This window comes from Ursus americanus, chromosome 3 (assembly GCF_024610735.1).
Source record: "Ursus americanus isolate L20-20 chromosome 3, mUrsAme1.1.p, whole genome shotgun sequence".
In the NCBI taxonomy this organism is placed as follows: domain Eukaryota; kingdom Metazoa; phylum Chordata; class Mammalia; order Carnivora; family Ursidae; genus Ursus; species Ursus americanus.
Window position 1 is genome coordinate 12,277,133 of NC_142129.1, and position 23,336 is coordinate 12,300,468.

The window sequence follows — 23,336 nt, forward strand, 5'->3', positions numbered from 1 at the left end:
AGGTGCACGGCTGAGTCCCCAGCTCTGTGGGCTGGATCCGCAGAGTGCAGAAGGATCCATCAGGCCTTCCAGCTGAGAATCGATCCTTGAACGTTTGAGACTTCTCCAAGAGAGTAACCTTGTCGAATAAAATGAGAAACTCCACTTTCCGTCCCAGGGTCTGTCTGTACCAATGTAGGAGTAAGAGACCAGAGATGGGTCGCCCCTCAGGATTACTCCCGTGCCCCTCTCTGTGACCTGGAGGCTGGGAATCTGCCTGAATCCAAGTTCTGTGTGTCCTGTGGGAGGAGAAAGAAGCCAGGATTGAATAAGGACATGGTTTAGAAGAACCTTGGGTGAATCTGAGATGAGAAATTCCCAAGGACTCGCCTGCTTCCAAGAGACTAAAAATCCCCCAACACAGGAGCCAGGAATCCATGGCATGGTCAGGGCAGGAATGAGTCCTCTGCTAGCTGAGGCCTCTGGTCATCAGAAGCAGGAGGAGAATTCTGAGCCCCCCTGGTTCTTGGTCAGTCTGGCTAAGACTTTAGCCCACTGTCCCTGGAGCGCCCCCTACAGGAGAGAGGAGAAGCCTTTGTGTTGGTGCAGGCATGGGACTCCCAGGTACACAGGGCTCTGCTCAGCCTTGGGGCTTGATGGCCTGTGCGGGATGGAGGGCCTTTGCAAGGGGCAAGGCCACAATTTTGGGGTTCAGCCCGGACAGCCCTGAGGATACAGTCCTGCTCTGCAATGGCAGGGGGCCAGCCCTTCTGACTGCCTGTTCTGAGCAATAATCCAGGGGCAGGGGACCCCGTGGCTGATCACTCAGTATGTGAAGACCTGAAGAATAAGGATTTAATCGACAGAAAGGAAAAGAATCAGGCCTGAAATCGTCAAAGGCTGAGAGGAAGAGAAGCCGGGGCGGAGCCGAGTCTTGCAGGTGCAACTGACACTGACCTGGAGAACGGTGATCCACACCTGATGCGGGAATATCGTCCTCAGTGTCGGAGCTGACGGAGCCACGTGGAGACGGAGGGAGGTGTTCTGGAAAAGGGCTGAGCCTGTTTGGAGCAGGGACTGGGCTGAGATACAGGGTCTCACGTGGGTGGAAGGAAAAGTCAGAGGAAGGTACCTGTTGTGGAGGCGTGGCAGCCCTGCTGTGGCCAGAGAGGAACTTGGCCCATGAAAGTTTCCCCAGGGCCACCTGCAGACCGGACGCTGCTGGGAAGCATGACGCTGGACCGTCTCTGGCCCACGTTCAGCGCAGGCACAGTGTGGACCGAGCAGAGCCAGGCCCCAGGCCGTGGGGGTCCGCGCCGAGCGCTCAGCTCTGGGCATCCAGGGAGCTGACAGGCAGCAGGAGGCTCTGCGGTCTCTGTCTGGGGTCCTCCAGGAAATGCTGAGCTGAGCCTTGGTGCCCCCGGCTTCCTGGCTTCCCCCAGGAGGTTTGTGCACAGGAGACGTGGCGGGTGCGGGGCTGTGTCCTTGCTGCTGGCACAGAGATACATGGCGGAGTCCTTGCGCTGCAGGGCGCTCACGTGAAGGTCCAGCTGGGAGGTGTCTGGGCGCCACAGGGAGAAGCGACTGGAGTCTGTCTCATTTTCAGCGAGATCTTGATAGTTGTAGGCAAACATGAGCTTCGGCGCGTTCTGAGCGCTCTGTTTATACCAGTACATAGCATTATGTCCCAGATGTTGTTTGCACTTCAGGGTCACGTTCCTCTCCATCCCTGTTACCAGGTGTTTTGGTATCTGGGTAACTCCAGTGTCCATGGAGCCTGTGGGAGCAAGAAACCAAACTTAGCCTTAGGAAGCAGTTCCAGGAAAAAAGCTAGAAACTGAAGGCAGAGATGTCCCACCTGTTCCCAGGACTCACCTGCCCCCAGAAGACAGAGGACCACCCAGCAGAGGAGTCTGCAGCCCATGGCAGTCTGACTGGAAGGGACTCGTTGTCCCTCTGCTTAGAATCCTGGCCTCACGCCCTGACCGAGGGTTTGCTGGTGAGGTCACTGGCCCTGTTGGTTCCACAGCTCACATTCCCTCTTTCCCCCTCGCGCCTCTCCGGCATCCCCAGAGCTGGGTTTGGACTGGTGTGGCAGGACTGAATATATGGGGGCAGGTGCGGAGGAAGAGACCCATCCCCCAGCTGCCTCAGGGAGGTTCTCAGACACTTGGTTTTTTTTTTTTTTTTTTTTTTGCTAGTAGCTTCCTCCCCCACCTGAATGAATAACTGAGTCTTTCCTTCCTCTTTCAACTTGACAGCACCTCCTCTGCTCAGACACACATTCCTTCCCTTTGGGCAGATGTCCCCCCACGCTGGCTCTCATGGAGCCAGGACCATCCCACTCCAGCCTCCTCCTGATTTAACGCAGAGCGGCCACCGTGCTTGGCTTACGGAGCCTTACCCTGGCGCCACCTGTGCCTCCTGGTAAGACACACGAATGTAATGCTAACTGGGTAGGAAGCACCCTCTGTGGGTGCTGACAGGTTACGAGAGAACTCTGCTGCAACCAGTACCCCCAGAGAGCATCTCCCCTATCTGGGGCGCTGAGCCTGACCATGGAGCCAACACATCCACAGGAAGCAGGGGGGCGTAAGAAAAGGTTCTGAGGGACATGAGCCACCGGGGCTGCAGACACAGAGCCATAGGGGCTGGGCAAGCACAACGTGGACTGGATTTTAGCATCCAGGTTGTCCATATACCATCCCCCAAGCCCACCCAGGAGCAAACCCTGATGCATGAGCATTCTCTTCCTTCTTAGCCGCCCCCCCCCCCACTTTCCTCCCTTCTCCCCCCAGACCAGCCTCAGGGATTTCAGTGAAGTCACAGCTCCTCCTAGAGGTCAGAGGAGCACATTACGCCTCTGCGCCATCCACCTGCCGTCCTCTGGAGGGCGTGGAGGGGAGCGTGGAGAGCAGGGCTCCGCTAGTTTGTTCAACAAGAGTTAGTCACCATACAGTACATCCCCGGTGTCCGATGTAAAGTTCGATGATTCATTATTTGCGTGTAGCACCGGGGATGTACTGTATGGTGACTAACATAATATAATAAAAAATCATTAAAAAAAAAGAGTTTGTGAGTAAGGCGATGTTCTCATCCTCAGAATGCTTCTAGACTCATAGGAGTGATAGGATATGTTTTTAGATAACATCTAGTTTGGAGAGTTTTAGTGTATGTTTTCAGAAGGTTAAAATATGATTGGTTTTTATTTGGCTAAATCATTTCATCTACTCACCTTCTCACTTCCTCACCCCAAAACCTGGATCAAGGGAGACTGAAATACTGATCCCTAGCCCTCTGTTTAACTCTAAAACAGCATGAGCCTTTCCGGATAAGCTTCCATCCAGATGTTTACTAGATGGCTGGGCTAGGACATTCCGGTGCCCCCCACCCCCCTTACCACAATAGGTTACACTTTGCAGGTACGTAACGCATACGTGTTGAATGAAGAAATATATGGATGCAATAGAAAATAGTAAGAGACCACACATGAGACTAACTATTACAAAATTGTTTCCAAATGTGGTATGGTTGGCACTGGTATATTTGTACTGGTGGCTTACAGAAATTGAGGGCCTGGTATCAGGATATGAGGCAGAAATGGAAATGATAAAAAATAAATTTTCTCGGCATGAAGTGAGCTTTTGGTACTAATTTGTATTTTAAAGGATAGGTATAATAATTTTCCAACGTGTATCAAGCATTATTTAAAGGAGATTTGGAAGTCGAAAAATCATTTCCCTTCTTAAGGCACCCTTGTTGTTAGGGCCCCCGTAATGATGGGTATTTGAGTATTTCCTTACAATACAGCACAGGAGTATATTCTAGGCTCCTCTTGCGCTTTCCCTGCCCATCGTGGCATCAGCTATTTCTCCAAAGAGCCCTGGTTCCTTTTAGTGGATAATGGTACCTAGAAAATGAGTGATGGGCACTAGATCTGGGCTTTGGGGGGTGTTAGCACTCCCAGGTCATCAGTGGATGGAGCCTGGGGGATACACATATGTATATGTTACCACACAAATGCATACACAGTAGCATGTATCTTTAATTCTATATCTATCTACACATATTGAAAAAACCACAAGTTTATACCACTAATTCTAGTTCTGATTCCAATATGATAAGGTTCATTCTAGTGTTCTAGCGTTCCCCCTTTCTATATTTGCAATTCCCTTACCCAATACTGAGAAACCCAGTCCTTTATCCTTAATAGATTCATATATTTGATCCATCTCTTCGCATGTGTCCAGTTGTCCACTGCAACGGTAACCTTCTCTCCCTTGCACACGCCCACCTCGCCCTGCTCGGGATCGGACACCCTGTGCCAGGGCGTCCTCTCCGTGTCAGAACTCTCCTCAGCTCAGTTCAGTTTCTGATGGGCGTCATGGCGCACGCTCTGCCCAGGATGGATAATCTTCTCAGGCTGCTGGGGCTTCAGTGGCCTTTACTAGGCTGCTCTCCTCCAGGACTGGCCCCCTGCTATGTTCTGGTCACCAAACAGCCATTGACTATGACCTATAGAAGAGCCCTGATTGCAATGGGTTCTGTGTGGACAGGGGGAATAAAAGAATTACAAACAAAAACTGTAAGGTATACATCTTTGGTTTTGTGTGTGTGTGAATATTCTAGATGGTGACACAACCAATATGGAGATGATGCAACTAAAAATATTACCATATGATAGTTCACTGACCATAAAATAAGAGGGTATAAGCTGTATTCATCAGCACTGGAAGGATGTGTAGAAAAACATTTATCATTTGGGGACTGCCATAGTTGAAGAAGGCATTTTGAAGGGGGGGAATTTAAGCCAAATCTTTAAGCAACTTAGTCCTGTACCAGTTTCTTTTTTTTCTAAGAACTAGTTCTGTTACGTTGTCTAAAAAGAGGCTAGCATCTAGTTTCAACTCCTAGTTTCTGGCATGTTACTTTTCAAGTAACATGAGGCAAATTTTGGGGTTGCCTTTTGAGATTCGTTCCTGCTATATAAAGGGGCAGGGGACACTCTGTTGGCTGGAAGCTTGGCTTATCTTGCTTCTCCCGTTCACTATTCTAGAACCCATAATTTTCTGCTGGCTCTGACCTCTGACCACTTACCTCTTAATTATGACCCTCCTGATCCTGTATCACAAGGGACAAGACTAAGAACAAATGGTTGAAAGCTTTAAACAGTTTTCTGGCTCAACACAAGGAAAAACTTTCCAACTGGATGGTTGAGAAGGTACTGGGATCTCCTTTCTGCAATAGAGGACGGAAGACCTTTTGTGGGATGTTGTAGATGGGGCCCAAATATCTGATGGGGTAAAGAGGAACTCGAGCATTGACTCTATGCCAGAGACAGAGCTACAAATGGGAATTTAAATATAAAACATTTGCTTCAGGAGCTCATAATCTAGTTGAAGGAACAGACAAGAAATTAAACTTGTAAGAGAATGCAGAAGTTATAATAGCAATATACACAGGGCTTTAAAAAGGTTGCAGAAAGGTAACAGAGAGTTACCTAACAAATCAGAGGCTACATGGGGTGGAGTCAGGGACGGGCATAGATAAATGTCAGAGGTTAATTCTAAGAAGAGACGATGCTCAAGGTAAATTTTAATGAATGAATCGGAGTCCACTAGCAAAGAAGTGAGGGAGGTAACCCATTCAGCAATTACTTACTGAACAATTACTATGTGTCAGATACATGTTGGCTTTGAGGCAGAATAGTAAGCAAATCAGACATTAGCTGTGTCCTCAGGAGTTTTAAACTACCTGGAACAATCAACACAACACAGATACACAACTAATGTATAATTGGAAGTAAGTGTAATACAAGAAACATAAAGGCCTACAAGAAAACTCAAGAAGGCCTAATTGGAGCTGGAGAGTGCAGGTGAGGCTCAGGGTTCTCCCTGATCAGAGACCAGGAGCATGGGTGGGACTTCAGCAGGTGAGGGCGTGGGGAAGGCACAGAGGTGTGAGCAGCATGGAGTGTCCAGGCACACAGGCTTCAATGCCGTGCCCAGAAATCTAGTGTATCCTGACATCAATATGGAGCTATTGAAAGGGTTTTAAGCAGGAAAATGACAGGGTCCATTTACATTTTAGCAAGACCACTCTGGTAAGTGGTATGGAGCATAGGTTGAAGGAGAGTAAATCTAGAAACAAGAAGGTACTTACGTGCTATTTCAGTAGACTGTGGTCCCGACGAAGGCACAAGTGGTTCGCTTGAAATGTAAGTCAAGGATCTCCACAGACAAGTCAAGGATCTTCCAGATGGGTAGAAATTTTAAGACTGGACATTTGAATATAGGTGGTGAGTAAGGTGGACGGGGAAGTTAAGGGTGACTTCCATGTTTCAAGTTTGATTAACCATGTAGATGAAGTTTCATTGCACCAATTTGGGAAAAATATGAAGAAGAAGCCATGATGTGCACCCCAATGTTTATAGCAGCAATGTCCACAATAGCCAAACTATGGAAAGAGCCCAGATGTCCATCGACAGATGGATGCATAAAGAAGATGCGTAAAGAAGATATATATGTGTATATATATATATATATATATGTAATGGAATATTACTTCCATCAAAAAGAATGACATCTTACCATTTGCAATGACATGGATGGAACTAGAGGGTATTAGGCCAAGCAAAATAAGTCAGTCAGACAAAGACAAACACCATATGATTTCACTCATATGTGGAATTTAAGAAACAAAACAGATGAACATAGGGGAAGGGAAGGAAAAATAAAATAAGACAAAATCAGAGAGGGAGACAAACCATAAGAGACTCTTAACTCTAAAAACAAACAGTGTTGCTGGAGGGGAGGGGGAGGGGGAGGGCACTCGACGTAATGAGCACTGGGTGTTCTATGCAACTGATGAATCACTAAACTCCACCTCTGAAACTAATAATACACTATATGTTAATTAATTGATTTTAAATTAAAAAAAATAAAGTAAAGCAATGGTTTCCAAAAAAAAAAAAAAAAAAAAAAAAAAAAAAGAAGCAGCAGCAGCAGCAGCAGCTATGATGGACTCAGCTCTAGATAAGCTGGCCTGAGCTGCTGCAGGACCCGTGAGCAGATATGTTCAGGTGGCAGTTGGAACTCGGGGAAGCTCAGGAGAGAAATTGGTATCAGAAAGATAGACTGTGAATCATAAGCAATTCGTTTATAAAACATCAAAGAGGTGGAATGTATACAGAGAGAAGAAAACATACAAATCGCTTGTATTAGATGTATTTTACTCTTCAACTGATGCAGAGTTCCATTATTGGGGTAAAACCTTTTAAAATCAAGAAGACCATGAGTGGTTCTTAGCCAGAAGGAATCTACTTCTGGAAATCCCATACTCCCCTTTGTACTCTTGTTTATGATTAACCCCAGGAACACTATTTGCCACGCTTGAGAAATGGAGGCCCTTCTAGATGAATATCTGGGTATCTCCTATCACACTCCACCTATTGCCCAGAGACCTTGGACTAGAAACAAGATTGGCTGGTTAGGGGGTGTAGAGGGGATGATCCCCTCATTCTTCCCATCACAACAAGTGCATTTGGAGAACCACCATGAAGACCATCATCTTTTCCATGTTCCTAGAGGTTGCTGGTAAGTTGTGTGTATGTGTTTTTTTTCTTTTCAACATTGAAGCAAGAGAGTGCTAGAGACTAAATTTCCAGACACTATACCTCCTGTGGAGGTCAGAAACCCTGCCGCAAGTATGTGGGTCTCTCTACCTCACCTGGAACAACGTAGGGAATGGAAAAGAACAGCCGAGAGCAGTGGAGGGACACTCGTCGTCAAGTGCAGACTCAGATCCTCGCTCTGGTGATCACATGAGACCCTGCTATGTAACCAGGGTAACTGCCTAATTTATTGACCAAACTGGGACTTTGTTGTTAATTGGGACATTTTTAAGAATGAAAAGTGGCGCAGTTAGTAACTATATCAGGGCGGTGTACGTAAACCAGCACCATTCCTAGCGAATTGCGATCTGGGGGCAGCCATTGTTTCACAGAAGTGCTCTGGTTATTGTCACTGGCCCCACCCCACTCAGCCTCCTCTCCTCTGGATCCTTGGCTTCAGACCTGGATAGGAGCCCCGAGACCTGTCAGCTTTGGGTTTTCTGGTTGTAGTAGGAATGTTAGGGTTGAAGAGACCACATACATTTGAGACCTTCCTGGGGCTTGGAGAGGTCTGTCCATGGGCTGGAAATAGGCAGACTCCCACGAGGGCTAGCCAAGTATTCTACCCCAGTCACACCCTTCCCTGTGCTGTTAACTTCTTGAGGGAACCAAAGTGCTCCTCCTTGTTCCCCCAGCACAAATCACCTAGGAATATTGCTTTATATAAAAAATCTTACTTTTTATAAGACCACTGCCAGACCTCAGATCTAGAGCCCTCCCTCCCTCCCTTCGTTCTTTCATGCAAACGGTTCTTAAAATTATTCCCCTTCACGAATTCTTCTTGATATAATAGGAATATATGGGAGTTGAGAGAAAAATTTCTTGGCCTTTCTCTTGTCATGTAACAGTTTGGTGATCCTTTTGTGTGTGTGTGTGTTTCTTTATCTCAATAACTTAATAGGAAATGAAAAGAGTAAATAATGTGAAATAGATTGAAATAGGCAGAGAAGACAGCAAAGCTGCTGCAAGCCCAGACCAGCCTAGCACAAAGTCAGGGAGGTGGGGACACTAGTGGGGGAAGAAGGATGGAGACAAACGACCCCACGCAGTGGGGTCAGAATGTGGTGGGCGTTAGTAAGGGCTGGACTGACACTTTGGCATGGACAGTGTACTAACAACAGAGACAGACAATCCTAAATCACTGTAAACCAACTGTTGGGGGGAAGATACTAGGACACAAATGGGGATGTGAGCCTTCTGAAGAGCTCGGGGCTGGAATGTACTGTGTGGTTGGCGAGGAGGTGGGAATGGATGGGAAGGGCCACAAGGGACCGTACCACACAATGAGGGGACTAAAGGAAGACCTACAGCTTGGCCGATATACACACCTGTCTGCTTCTTTGATACAGCTCAATTTTTCTTTTATAAGGTGCACTTCCCCACCTACCCTGGCGGGATAGGAATAGGAGCTGGCTGCAAAGGGGAAGACGGAGCCGTGTGAAGCGAATTCTGACAGGGACAGAATTCAGTTGTGTTAACACTTTAACGAAACTCTTCTATGTGCACCAAAGATCGTGCTAACTTCTCCTGTTTCCCCATGGTTTTCTGTGGGTGTTCATTTATACATGAGGATATTACTGTGCAAAGACCCCCAAAATAGAAGCTAGCAATGGAATGAAAGCCAGAACTCTGGTTGCCAGATCGATTGAAACTTTCTTTCCCAGAATTTTACTGTGTCTCATACTTCGGTACAAGTTTCTCTCTCGATGATTCTTTTCTTTGTTCTGCCTTGTTCTCCGTCACTCTGATGTCCCAGCCCTAAATCCCCAATCTCCCACTTCTTTCTTTCTCCCTAAAGCTTTATTGGAAGGAAAGGCCACAGTGAGCTAGTTCTCTAAAGATTACTAGGTTTATGTCGAGCCACACCTGATCATTGACACCGAACCACCATTCCATTTTAAGTCTGGATATGGGGCACTTAAATGGTTCCTTCCTTATGTTCTAGGGCAGGGTCCGCAAATTGCAGCCTGGGGACAAATCTGACCTGCAGCTTGTTTTAGCAAATGGAGGTTTCCGGGAACGCAGCTGCCCCCACCCATGCATGCCCTGCTTTCATGCTGCAAATGCGGGACGGCTGTGACAGAGACCGCATTGCCCGCAGAGCCTAAACCATTTACTCTTGAGCTCTTTACAGAAAAAAACCTTGCTGAGCCCTGTACACAATTATCTGAAGAGAATCCCATAGAGCTAGAATAGAAACGTCCTCAAGCCAATGCCATCCTTGAGCAGTGTTCTCAAGGAAGCCTGTCTTGTTCCGGGGTTCACTTTACCAAGAAATCACATTCTATTTGCCGACACTGATTTTCTGCTTAATGGCAACGATTGGAAATTCAGCTTAGCATAGACTTCCAGGACAGCATCACGGTTATTACACAAGCACAAGCTTTGTAACTTGTTCCTTTTTGTAGTCTTGCGGCCCTGATTGCTTATTTCACTTTTTTAGTAACTTAAATATATCTCTTTCCAGGGAGAGGAATTCTTCTTTAAAAATTTCCCCTCCTATTGGAGTGGTAAAGAGCCAATGATGACCTCAGTCATTCAAGTTGTATTAGCCAGGAAAGTGGCCGGAGGAGCTAAGGAAAAAGAAAAACAGACTCCATTAAAGAAAAGATCATAAAGTTGCCTTCAGAGCCCAGTGACTCTTGCTTCTGCCAGTATAAAGGTCAATGCATTTGCTGGAACCCAGCCAGCCCCCAGTTCAGGCACAAGTTTAAATAGTCCTCCAAGGCCACCATTAAGCCACGCGCATGGGAGAAAGAGGTGACAAATACAGATTCATTAAATACAGACATGTGCCTCTGGGACACCACGTGTTTGCGGTTAGGAAAAGAAGTATAGGTACCAACCCACTCCGCTGGGCGAAAGGAATGTGGGCACTCCCGCACACAGCACGGGTCTCTTTTCATAGATGTGACTGAGGAAGGCGATCACCGCCCCCCCCCCCCCACACTGTGGCATGTCCAGTGTTGACTGTAAATAAGACTTCATTGATGTTGTTGAGGATAGAAGTTTTGCACACATAAACTGCCTCTCTTGAATCTGGGAAATTCCAACCCAATTCTCCAAGGCCCAGCTTCACAGAATGACTCCCGGTATCTCAGAAGCAAAAGGTATCTTGTAGGTCTGAGCTCACACACAATGGCGCAAGGGTTCTCTTCTTCCGGTTTGTTCACCCCCGTCAATGACGGACATGACGCTTACGTACAGAGACACCTTACACTGATCCTTATTCTCCTGGCCTCCAGCACGGAGCATTCGCTTAGTCTTTTCCACTTGTGGCACTTTTCTTTTTTCCTTCCTCTCCGGATTTACTTGGTTCCATCGCCCTTCCACCCCCAACAGCCAGCACAGTCACCACCATCAGTGGTCCTTAGGATTTCTCACTCCCATTTTGTCTGGCCCTCTGCCTAGTACTAGGCGATGCACATCTCCAGCCATCTTTATCATGTGCTTGCTTTGGCGACACATATACGAGAACAATCAGTCTTCAGCCTGATTTCAGGTAGCACACAAATGGCCAATGTTATTTCAAGAGCTATAATACGACATAGCATGGGTTCATTTTAATGTACATTAGATAAAAATTCACCCACCCAAGAAATATTAACATCTTTTCTTGAGAAGAGGCTCCAAATAGCGCACTGTAGGCCAGAGGCCTTACTGGTCATGCAAACAGCTGATTCACACACACTTGGTATATGTGCTCCATTCTCTATTCTTACAACCAAGTAAAGTAGAGATAAAATGGTATTAAGAAAACCATAAGGAAGAGAAAATACATTTGCAGTTCTGTGCTGTAAGAAGTCCACAAATAATGCACCCATGCAGTTTAAACTCATGTTGTTCAAGGATCAACCATGGAATCAGAGAAACACATAAAAAGACCTATGAAAACAGGGGCTCCCAGGTGGCTCAGTTCATTAAGCGGTCAACTTGATTTGGGCTCAGGTCACGATCTCAGGGTCCTGGGATTGAGCCTTGTGTTGGAGTTAGCAGGGAGTTGGCTTGAGGATTCTCTCTCTCTCTCCCTCTGCCCCTCCCCCCTCTCATGCTCTCTCTCTCTCTCACTCTAAAATAAATAAATAGATCTTTTTTTCTTTTAGGAAAGACCTATGAATACACACTACAAGTTATAATAAAAAACCACTCTGTAGAGTCAGAAGAGCTATCTCTCAACAACATGTATTTACTACACATAAATACCTAATTTATAATTCAGTAAGGTCCAGGAAGACATGGCATCTTTGGGGCAAAAATAAGGAAATATTTTAAGAGATAACAATCTGAGATTAGGAACAACTGCCTAGAGACAAAGTGGTTTCTTCTTCGTACGTCTCATCATAGTAACAGTTGAATTTATTTTATTTATCACTTGCTCTGAAAACTCTAAAATGACTATCAACTGCCAACCTCAAGGTTATGACCTTTCATAGCCTATAAAGTAAAGTGATATCTGCACAGACACTTAGCTCCTTATGTAAATATTTTTTCTCATCTAGGATAGATAGCCTTGGTGCAAGTTTACTTCATACTGGCAAACACCATAATCCACTTGTTAGTTTTTCCAGTAACAAGCAAAGAATTTCAGCATATGGTCAAGATGAATTATCTGAGAAAATTTGCTTTCATAAGACAAATAGAAGCCTCTTTTACCTTCGAAATCTTATTTAGTTCATTATTTAAATGCAAACTATTCTCATCATTCATCTTTTATGGCGTGTGATTTTGGTATTGATATAAATTTTTCAAAAGCCTTTAAAAATGAAGATATTTACGTACTATCTTAGCAGCATTTTAGTTGTACTTTTAAAAGTCAATTAAGTTCTGTCACATTGAATAGATACATATACAAAAGTCTTTATTTAGTCTGAGAGCACTCATTCATTCTGAGTACCTCAGTCTAATCATCATCTATTTTTACTCCATCTTGGCTAAGGGATCTGCCTAACCATCGTCTTAACATATCATCCAAGAATCAGGATGAAAACATATCTCTACACACAAAGGTACATGAGAATATTTATAGCAACTTTATCTGTAATCGTCAAAACTTGGAAACAACTGAGATGTTCTTCCATAGGTGTTTTGATAAATAAATTGTAGGACATGCAGCCAATGGAATATGATTCAGCACTAAAAAGAAATGAGCTATGAAGCAACAGAAAGACAGGGAGGAAACTTAAATGCATAACACTAAGGGACAGAAGAAAACTGGAAAGCCTACATATTGTATGATTCCAGAAATAGGACATTTTGGAAAAAGCACAACTACGGCATCAATAAAAAAACCAGTAGTTTCTGGGGGGTGGAAGTTAGGGAAGGGATGAATAGGCAGAGCCCAGAGGACTTTTAGGACAATGAAAATACTCTGAATGATACTCTAATGCTACATGTCATTCATTATACATTTGTCCAAACCTACGGACCATACAACAGCAAGAAGAGTGAACGCTGTGGTAAACTAAGGACTTTGAGGGGTAATAGCGTGTCAGTGTAGGCTCATCGATCGTAACAAACGGACCACTCTGGTGGCGATGTTGGTAATGGGGGAGGCTATGCACTGGTGAGGGCTCAGGGTATATGGGAAATCTCTGTACCTTCCCCTCAATTTTACTGCGAACCTAAAATTGCTTGTTCTTAAAAAGAAAGTCAAAAAATTGTTAACTTTTTTTGTTGAGGGAAAATTGTGGAGAATGGGCTGAGCAAAAAGTATTGCAATGCTGGATGTGCTAATAGTGGACAACGCTAAGTGGAGTTATAATAAGTGAGTTTTTATTGATGTTTCATCATTTTTTCCCCATATTTTTCTCAATAAACATGTAATAGATTTTCCAGAGCAGAAATATTGTCTGGTTTTAGTGAAATGCCAGGGTGTTTACTTCACAAAACTTAGTAGGGGCCCTTACCACCTTTCAAAAGTCTCTTCACCCACATTCACGCCTGAGAAGGAAGCCAGCTGAGAATGAGTGCAGCGCAGGGCAGGCTGGGACTGCTGACCGGCTCCACCCTCATCCTCCCACATCTGTTCAGAGTCTCACATTTGTCACTGGGTGTCACAAGCCAAACATAGTTACAATGAGAGGAGACAGTAATAGATTTCAGTAGAGAGAGCCATATTGGACTGTGGACACCTGCTGTTCCAGATGCCCCCAGCATGCTCTGAGTTCAGGAGCAGCGTGCCCCAGGACAGCCCTGAATTCTGTGAGCCAGAGACATATTGAAGGTTTATTCCTTCCTCGTATTCAGGATTCATTCCTCATTGCTGCAGAGGTGAAAAATGTCACCATCATCATCACAACCAGTACTTATTCAGCTTTTTCGACATGTCACACTATTCTTACATGCTTTTAAGTAATATTAAAAAAAATTAATGTTCAATCCTCGCAACTATCCGATGAAATAGGAACTAATATTCCTCCCTACATGACGCTTAAGAGGTCAACTGTTTTTCTCAGGATAAGACAGCTAGTAGGTCTTGCAGCCAGGAATCAAAGCCTAGAAGGTGGACTCCAGAGACCAAGCTCTTCACCACCATATAGGACATTGCAAACATTCTCAGACCTTGGGGAAGAAAGGCATCCCCAGAAGCCTGAAAAATATGGAGACACTAAAATACAGGTATTTCATTTAATAAGTATTTACATAGCATTTCCTATTTGGCATTAGAACTCACTATCCTAAGCACTTGATAATTAGAAAATCTGAACAGATCGGTGAGGAGTAGAGATTGACTCAGTAATCAAAATCCTCCCAACACAGAAAACCCCAGACCCAGATGACCTCACTGGCAATTTCTACCGAACATGTAAAGAGGAATTAACACCCATCCCTCTCAGACTTTTCCAAAAAGGTGAAGAGGAAGGAACCCTTTAGAACTCTTTATATGAAGCCAGAGAAAGAAGGACCCTACAGGAAGACTGTAGATCAATATCCCCGATTGACCCACTATTGGTCTCCTATCTCCTTGGAGGGAGGCAGTCAAGAAGTTTGCATGTAAGGCTAACTTATAAACAGAAGTGTAGCTCATTGAAGAGTAGTCAATGTCAAAGACAAAAAGTGAACAAGTAAGCTTGATTTTATTCAAAGTATTGCAGTAAGAGCTCCCCAGATTCAAAGATCAGAGTGTCACAGCAGGATGGTTTTGCTTTAAGACTTTTATAGGAAAAAATAATCAAGTTACGGGTGGGGAGGTTTGCAGTTGAGAAAAACAACTGTGTTGCAGTCAGGGGACTTCTCAGTCAGCTGAACAAAGAGTGTTTTCTCTGTGTTTAGCCAGTTTCAGGGGAAAAAAAGAATTCTAAGCTTAGCTAATCATTCATGAGACAAAGAATGGGGAGTTGGGAGGGTCTGTTCCGGCCATCTCAGCAGGTGCAAGTACAAGGGGAAGGGTCTGTGTTGGGTCTTGTCACAGGTAAACAAGGGAGTCATCTTGAGTTTTATGGGAGCCACGAGAAAGAGTGGACAACGTCTCCAGTAACTCCTGTGTGGAAGGTAGTTCTTTGTGGCCATTTCCTTGAACACAACATTCTCAGGATTTTTAACAGTCACTGTTTTCTGGGAGCACAGGGCTCAGATAAAGTTCAACATGTCAGAGGAAATCCAGAGATTCAGTTCTGAGTCCTGACATTGCCAATAACTTCCATGGGGATCACAGCTTCCTCATCAGGAAAACAGGGGGCAGGGGATGATTTATGAAATTTATTTCATATCTCAATGTTTGGTGAGTCTCTGAGAATCACAGAGGGACCCTTTAGAAGAAGGGAGATGGCAAGTGAGGGCGGGGGGGGGGGACACAGTCACAAAGGGAGGAGGGGACAACAAAGAAAGGCCATGTCACAGATAGGGGAGGGAAAATGTCAGCAAATATATCAGGACTCCTGAGATATTTGGGATCAGGAAAGGGCAACCCCCTGCCTTAAGTGCCATCATTCAGGAGTTAATGAGTATCTACATGGTCCTCACGTTCAAGGCACTTTCCCATGTCTATGGCCTTAGATGCTACTTTGCCCATCTTTTCTCCTTAGATCAGTTGTTCCCAGCTGGGGATGATTTTGAACCCAAGGGAACATTTAGCAATGTCTGGAGACATTTTGGTTGTCACAACCCGGAAGAGGGGCTAGTGGTACTTGTAACTAAGGCCAGGGATGCTGATAAATATCCTACAGAGTGCGGGGCGGTTCCCACAACACAGAATTACCCGGCCCCAAATGTCAAGTCTGCCTTCTAGTTATCATCTTTTTATCAGCAAACCTTCAAATGTTAAGAGAAAGAAACTACTTCAGGAGGGATGATTTGCTAAAGCAGAAGTAAATCCTGGTGGCCATTCAGATGTGTGGGAGTAGAGTTTGGTTATACGGAGCTAGAGGTTAGTTCTTCCTGAGATTCACTTATTCTGGATGTTTCTGCCATGCCTCATTAATTATGACAACTGCTGCTCCATGAACACATTTCATAGATTTTTCTAAGAATTCTCTCTGCTCCCTGTGGTCATCCTTTGATTCGGTAGAGTTCAGATTGTTCTCCTTAGTTATGTTTATGGCATCACAGTGGAGGCCATGACCCTTCAAATGAGGCTGCTTGAGATTGAACCCTGTGTTGACCACTGAAGACTATAAAACTTTGAGCAAGACATGTAATGTCTCTAAGCTTCACCCTCCCCATCTATGAAATGGTAAAGATGAGAACAATACTTAGAAAGCAGTTGGTAAGGATTGAATGAGTTGATGTATATAAATCCCATCCACAGTGCCTGACACAGAGGAAGCACTCCCTAAATTTCAATTGTATTATCATTGGCCGAGATGTCTGCATTGTCTTGGTGTCCAAATGTGGTGAACTTACTGGGGAAGTGTTGTACAGCAGTTAAGCACACAGACTCTGAAGCCAGATTTCCTGGGTTGGAATCTGACCCCACTGTGTACTTGCAAGTCTCCTACAATTTTCTGTGTCTCCGTTTACTCATATATAAAGTGGGGATAGTAATAGGTACATTCTAGGGTTGTCATGAGAATTACTAAATTAAAATTTGCAAAGTTTTTATATTTGTAAAATAAATAGTAATTTCTGGTAAATGTAAGTGATTCTTTCACTCTTCCGTCTAGATCGATCATAGCTTAATTCAGAATAATGTTTCTTTTCTGAAGGAAACAAGTTGTCCATACTAATGGTGAAAGGTTAACATGGATATCCAAGGCCAGAGATACCACAGAAAAAATTTACAATTGTGAAAGAGCCAATGTTAATTAAACATCAAGGGGGTAGTGTTCAAGATGGTCCTCAAGATGAAAGTTCACAGGTGAGACAACCAAGTACCTACAATTTTTGTGTGGGAAACAGGACACCCGTAGCCCTCTTTCATGACCTTACTCCAACTTACTTTCTTTTTATGTGGTACAAATCACACCAGGTGAGTTTATTACTTCCATTCCCATAACCTTCTGGAAAAGTAGACAAAAGCTAATGTTTAAATCAGATGCTGAATTATCTTCAACTTGGCACAGAATTGAATTCTAAATTCGGATTTGTGAGTTTCCAGTAAAATCACTTTTCGGGCGCCCATGGCCATGGGTGTCAATGTCAAACCTGGATGTATAAATAGCTGTGGATGAGAGAAGTTTATGGAACTCCCCAGTCCAGATCCAGGGAGCAACCATGAAGACCTTCATCTTCCTTGCCCTGCTGGGAGCCACTGGTAAGTCTATAATAATAAATAAATCAGTAGGTGTCCATGATGTATTTGTTTTTCACTTTGTACTCTGGAAGACAACAGTGAATGTTGAATAGAATCTCTGTACTCACGGAGCTTAAAATACTGACATGACAGTGTATATAATAGTCCCTTCTTTTCTGTGGCAGCTACATGCACCCCCAGTAGATGCCTGAAGCCGCAGATAGTACTGAACCCATATACTATGGTTTTCTCCCCCACGTATACATATCCATGATAAAGTTTAATTAACAAATTAGGCACAGTAAGGGATTAACAACAAACCTACCAAAAACATAGAACATTTATAACAATATACTTTAATAAAAGCTATGTGACTATGCTCTTCTGTCTCTCTCTCTCAAAATATCTTATTGCACTGTTCGCACCTGTCTTGTGATGATGTGTGATGATAAAATGCCTACGTGATGAGAAGAAGTGGGGTGAATGACATTGGTATTGTGATGCAGTGTTAGGCTATAATGACCTTCAGAGGATACATGAGAAAATGGATAGTCTACTTCCTGAGTTTGCTTAGCCAAGGGTAACCAAAACCACAATAATATGGGGACTACAGTCCTACAAATGTCTATATAAATCTCCCTTGTGGGGGGAAAGATGATAGTGAGCAAGTGTAGTTAGGGCAGGAAGTATAAAGAGGGAGAAATTGCCCTGAGCTTCAAGGTAATATCCATAGACAAAGAGAGAAAAGGAACAGATAGGAAATGTTGTTATAACCTTTAATAAGCCCTTGGAATTAATCATTCGGAGTGAAAATTGGGATTAGTGACTAGTCTTGGGCTTATTGAAGACTCTAAGAGGGTCAGAGCCCATGTCTTCTCTACACCGACAGGCATCTTCACAAGGATCTTAACAGGTGAAGGTACTTCATTTCTCATGAATAAAAGCCATGGGCTGGTTTTACAACATCTTTGCTAATGAAATCTCTTTGGTGTAAAATAACATGTCATTTAATCAGCAAAAGAAAGAAAAATGTCTATTTGTGTTTTTTATACTACCAAATTTTATACAAATCTTACTATTAAACTTTCCTGAATTGGACGGGTATAAATTCAATACATTAGTCTCTACACCTGGAAATTTCTTTCCCAAAATTATTTGAAAATACTCGAATAGGGTACATATAATATAATCATAGATTTTGGCAGCCTTTGAAATCTTAATAAATCAGTGGGCAGACTTCAGAATGCTGAATAAACTTAAAAACTTGGAAAGATAATTGAGTTAAGGGGAGAGACTGGAAAAGGAAACCATATAATGTCCCATGAAATTATGTCATGAAAGTTTTAGGCCAGAAGAAAAGGAGAAATTTGGGGAACAAGAGTACAAAACTCCCAATTCCTTCCAGGCCAGAACATTCTTAGGTGGCTTCTAAAGGTGGCCTTTGTGAGGATATCTATCCCATACCAACTACTATAATTAAACATAAGCATGATTACTCCAAAGCTTTATGAAACACCTATTTGCATGACTGTTGAGCAAATTTTGTATAAAGATATTCTGTATACCCTTAGTACTGTTCAGGGCATTTATTGCACAAAGAGTCTCTGATCAAGGGGGCTGTGTGTGTGTGTATGCGGTGTATACCTTAAGAAAACAGTATATTTGTCAAATTTAAAGCATAACATAAAAAATTAGATACTTATACTAGTATAAGTAGGGTGTGTGTTAAAGGTATAGAATAATGAGATTTTGGAAAAAATTGTGTAAAAATTATATTATCACCATTATGTGTGACAGGAAAACATTATCTCCTCTTTTCTGGTTTATCTGCAAAAACGCTGTGGTAAGTAGAAATTCCAGAATGGATCTGTTTAACAGATTGTTTCCAACTTTTCCCTGTCAGTTGCTTTCCCCATTGATGATGATGACAAGATCGTTGGGGGATACACCTGTCAGAGGAATTCTGTCCCTTACCAGGTGTCCCTGAACTCAGGCTACCACTTCTGTGGCGGCTCCCTCATCAATTCCCAGTGGGTGGTGTCCGCGGCTCACTGCTACAAGTCGTAAGTGACCAATCCTCACATCCCTGTTCTCTCAGATCAACCCATGGCCCAGCCCTGCCAAAGCACAATCAGGGTACACTGCACAGTTACGCTTGAGGGGCGAGCATTCAGATTCTAGGAGCCTCATCATTCACCCCGGGCACTGAATGATGCACTGAGGGGATTTTACATGGAAAGGTAATCATGATAGCTCAACCAGGAAAAAAATGGCATATGAAGGTAATAACCCACACGAAGCTTCCAGAACAACATTAAAAATAACACAATTCAGGGGGGCGCCTGGGTAGCGCAGTCGTTAAAGCGTCTGCCTTCGGCTCAGGGCGTGATCCTGGCGTTCTGGGATCGAGTCCCACATCGGGCTCCTCCGCTGGGAGCCTGCTTCTTCCTCTCCCACTCCCCCTGCTTGTGTTCCCTCTCTCACTGGCTGTCTCTGTCAAATAAATAAAAATAAAATCTTTAAAAAAAAAATAACACAATTCATTGTGCCCCCTTAAAATTCTGTCATGTCTCGGATTCCTGCCACAGCTCCCTACAGTCATGGGTAATCCCAACCAGGGGGAGTAGCAGGTGCTGAGCAGTCACCACCAATTCCTGTGTCACCTCCCACCCTTTTATTGGCATCACTTAGTCATGGGAACTAAACGTATCTAACTTTCTAGCAAGATGGTGGGCTTGAGTCTGTAGGGGTAGGGCACCCCCCTAGAGTTACTCTCACCTGCGCCAGGTCTGGTAGGGCTGCCTTAAGTGCACAATTACCTGCGTGTGGAGATGCTTGCAGGGGATGCTGTTCGTGCTGATGCTCATGACTGGGGCGAACTGGGAAAGGGGAAAGGCGCAAGCTGGTCCTGAAGGATCTTTGCATCATTTAATCCAGCCGAATCCAGGTGCGTCTGGGAGAATACAACATCGCAGTCTCTGAGGGTGGCGAGCAATTCATCAATTCGGCCAAGGTCATCCGCCACCCCAATTACAACTCAAATACTATTGATAATGACATCATGCTGATTAAACTGAGCTCACCCGCCACCCTCAACTCTCGAGTGACTGCTATCTCTCTGCCAACATCCTGTGCGGCTGCTGGTACCCAGTGCCTCATCTCTGGCTGGGGGAATACCCAGAGCACCGGGGGTAAGTGTCACCTGAACAAAAGCACCAAGGCTGGAAATCCTAGAAGTGAAAGACATGTTGAGGGTCGGTTAGTCCAAATTGTCACTCAAGGCAAGGTTCCCAGAGGATAGTTTGTGAGTATCCGGAATCTCAGGAAGATTCCCTTGCTGGAAAACTCAACAAAAATGAGCTATGCTAATGGTAGCAGATATTCAGTTGAAGTGTGATTAGTGATTTGCAAAGAAGTAGAAACTGAGGAGGTAGACAGAACAGAGGGATTTGGTGCTGCCTAAAGTAGAGAGCTGCTTGGGAAATAGTGTCTAGATTTACCTGTAGTCACTGATACTAAGTCAGAACAACTTGTTGATTAAAACTGTTGGGAAGACTTTGTAGATAACAGTTGTTTTTCCAAAATAGAAGTTACAGGCAATCTGAGAGAGTAGGGAAGGATGGGGGGGAGATTGGGAAAGAAATCTCCAGAATCCTGTGGGTAATATTCTTCCATTTTTACTCTTGTGCCCAACAGAATATTACCCTGATGTCCTGCAGTGTCTTCAAGCCCCCATCCTCTCTGACAGCAGTTGCCGCAGTGCCTACCCTGGCCAGATCACCAGCAACATGATCTGTCTGGGCTACCTGCAGGGTGGAAAGGACTCTTGCCAGGTCAGTTTCCTTGTACTCCTTCCAGCCGAGCTTCATGCACTTCCACCATAGTTCTCTTTCTCAAAACGCAGATTGAAAAGCTGTCTCTGGGATGGATTCCAAGGGACGAGGGATAGAATTTGGATGAGTTATAAATTTTCTTTTTGAGATGATAATAGCTAGGGATAAGGGTAAAAACACTGCGTGTTATATGCAAACAATGAATCATGGAACACTACAACAACAAAAAAATAGATGCACAGGAAATGATGTGCAAAGAGGACATTCAGGCACCAGGCTGATGAGGTATATTGTAGAAAGAAGCTTCTGAAAAAAGCAGGGCTAGCTGGGCGGCATTGCACCAGTCCTCACCTCTCCTTGGCCCTGTATGCTGTCAACTAAGAACAGAGCAGGAGCTAGGAGGAGGGAAGAGAAAGGAGAGGCATGTAGTCAGAGATTGAGAATTAGATTTTCAGGGGCAGGGAATGTGCTTCCTGGACAATAAACTACCTGGGAAAACAGACCCAGCGTAATGGAGAAACAATGTTGAGCCTTTCTCCCATCTTGGCATAGTTGGGAGTTCTTACTGTCTCTTCCCTCTCATGCAGGGTGACTCTGGTGGGCCTGTGGTCTGCAACGGAGTGCTCCAGGGCATTGTCTCCTGGGGTGCTGGCTGTGCTCAAAAAGGGAAGCCTGGTGTCTACACCAAGGTCTGCAACTACGTGAGCTGGATTCAGCAGACCATCGCTGCCAACTAAGCATGTACGCACGTGCACCCACCATTCACCAGCCTACTAGTCACGTTCACCTTCCACGCATATCTGACAACAGTATCTAAATAAAAACATTTTGTTCCACATCACATGTGTCCAAGAACTGTCCTTACTTAGTATTTATGAACTTTCTCTTCAAACTGGCTTCTGTGTAGGAGGGTGGACATAGAATTGAACAATTACACAAGGATAGAATTGGAGAGATTGTGTCATGAATATCCAACCTTATCAAAATGAATTTCCCGACTACCCACTATCTGTAAGGCTCTGTGTGGGGCATTGAGGATATAAGCAGGGATAAGCTTAGAGGTCAATGTTACCGTCACATTTTTGAACAGATGATGACACCAAGGTGCAGAATGTGAAAATCAACTGCCCAAAGTCTTTCCCCAAACTCATAGTGAGGGGGAGACCAAGCTCTAGTTGTCCTGATTCCCGAGGCATTGCCAGGGCTGTGACACCATGGTCTCCTTCTGTGCTCTAATCTATCTGAAACTGTGTTTCAGAGGGAAGATGAGGGAAACCACCAGGTGAAGAACGTTTTACAAATCCCCAATTTCCTGCATTCTCCAAGGTTTTACTGACCTGTATGTTCCAGTTCTCTAAGATCTTTCTGGTTTTCCCACTGGGGTTGTATTGCTGTAGCAGCCACGATGTCCGCAGGCAATCTGTGCCCTTCTTCCAGCAGAGTCCCCCACCTCCCAGCCCACATCATGTAGTGTTTTGAACTCTAAGAAAAAGGAAGTGCAAATGCAGGTACGTTTGCAGAAAATAGATCTATTACACCGAGTTCATAGAAGACTGGGCTACAGAGTTGGTTTGGAGTACAGGTCCCAGCACACGATTCCTGGGCATATCTGGTATGGATGCAGGAAAAAGACATCATGGGGTCTGAGCGTGGAAACACTGGAGCAGACGGAGGAGGTTTGAGGGGGAAATATTCCCAGGCTCAGTAATCAGGGGAAGGAGCGGTATTGTCTTAGTCAGTTTAGATTGCTATAACAAAAGTCCCATAGACTAGCTGGCTTAAACCACAAACTAATTTCTCATGGTTCTGGAGGCTGGGAAGTCCAAGATCAAGGTACCATTGAAATAGTGGGGGCCCACTTCCTGGCTTGTAGACAGTGGCCTTCTCACTGTGTCCCCTCATGGCATTGGGAGGGCTCTAGTCTCTTCTTCTATGGACACTAATCCCATCATGGGGGCTCCACCTTTAGACCTTATCTAGACCTTGCAAAGGCCCTACCTCCTAATACCATCCCACCGTGGATGCGGGTTTGAGCACATACATTTGCTGGGGGGACACAAACATGCAGTCCATACCGGGTATCTTGGAAGAGGAAAGTGTGGGAAGGTACACCCCCATTACCAAATGTCTATTTCTCTGTAACTGTGGATGGCACATTCATAGGGAGAAGTCCTGAGCCCTT

At 44.5% G+C, this 23,336-nt stretch overlaps 1 protein-coding gene across 1 annotated transcript; it reads left to right on the forward strand.

Moving 5' to 3' along the window:
• Positions 1–17,234: 17,234 nt before the first annotated feature.
• Positions 17,235–21,992, forward strand: LOC123789548 (serine protease 1). The gene is made up of 5 exons (XM_045793628.2): positions 17,235–17,342; positions 19,225–19,384; positions 20,259–20,512; positions 21,018–21,154; positions 21,742–21,992. Exons 1-5 carry the CDS (start codon positions 17,303–17,305, stop codon positions 21,889–21,891), a joined length of 741 nt encoding a protein of 246 aa, XP_045649584.2. The 5' UTR covers positions 17,235–17,302; the 3' UTR covers positions 21,892–21,992.
• The last annotated feature ends 1,344 nt before the right edge of the window (positions 21,993–23,336 follow it).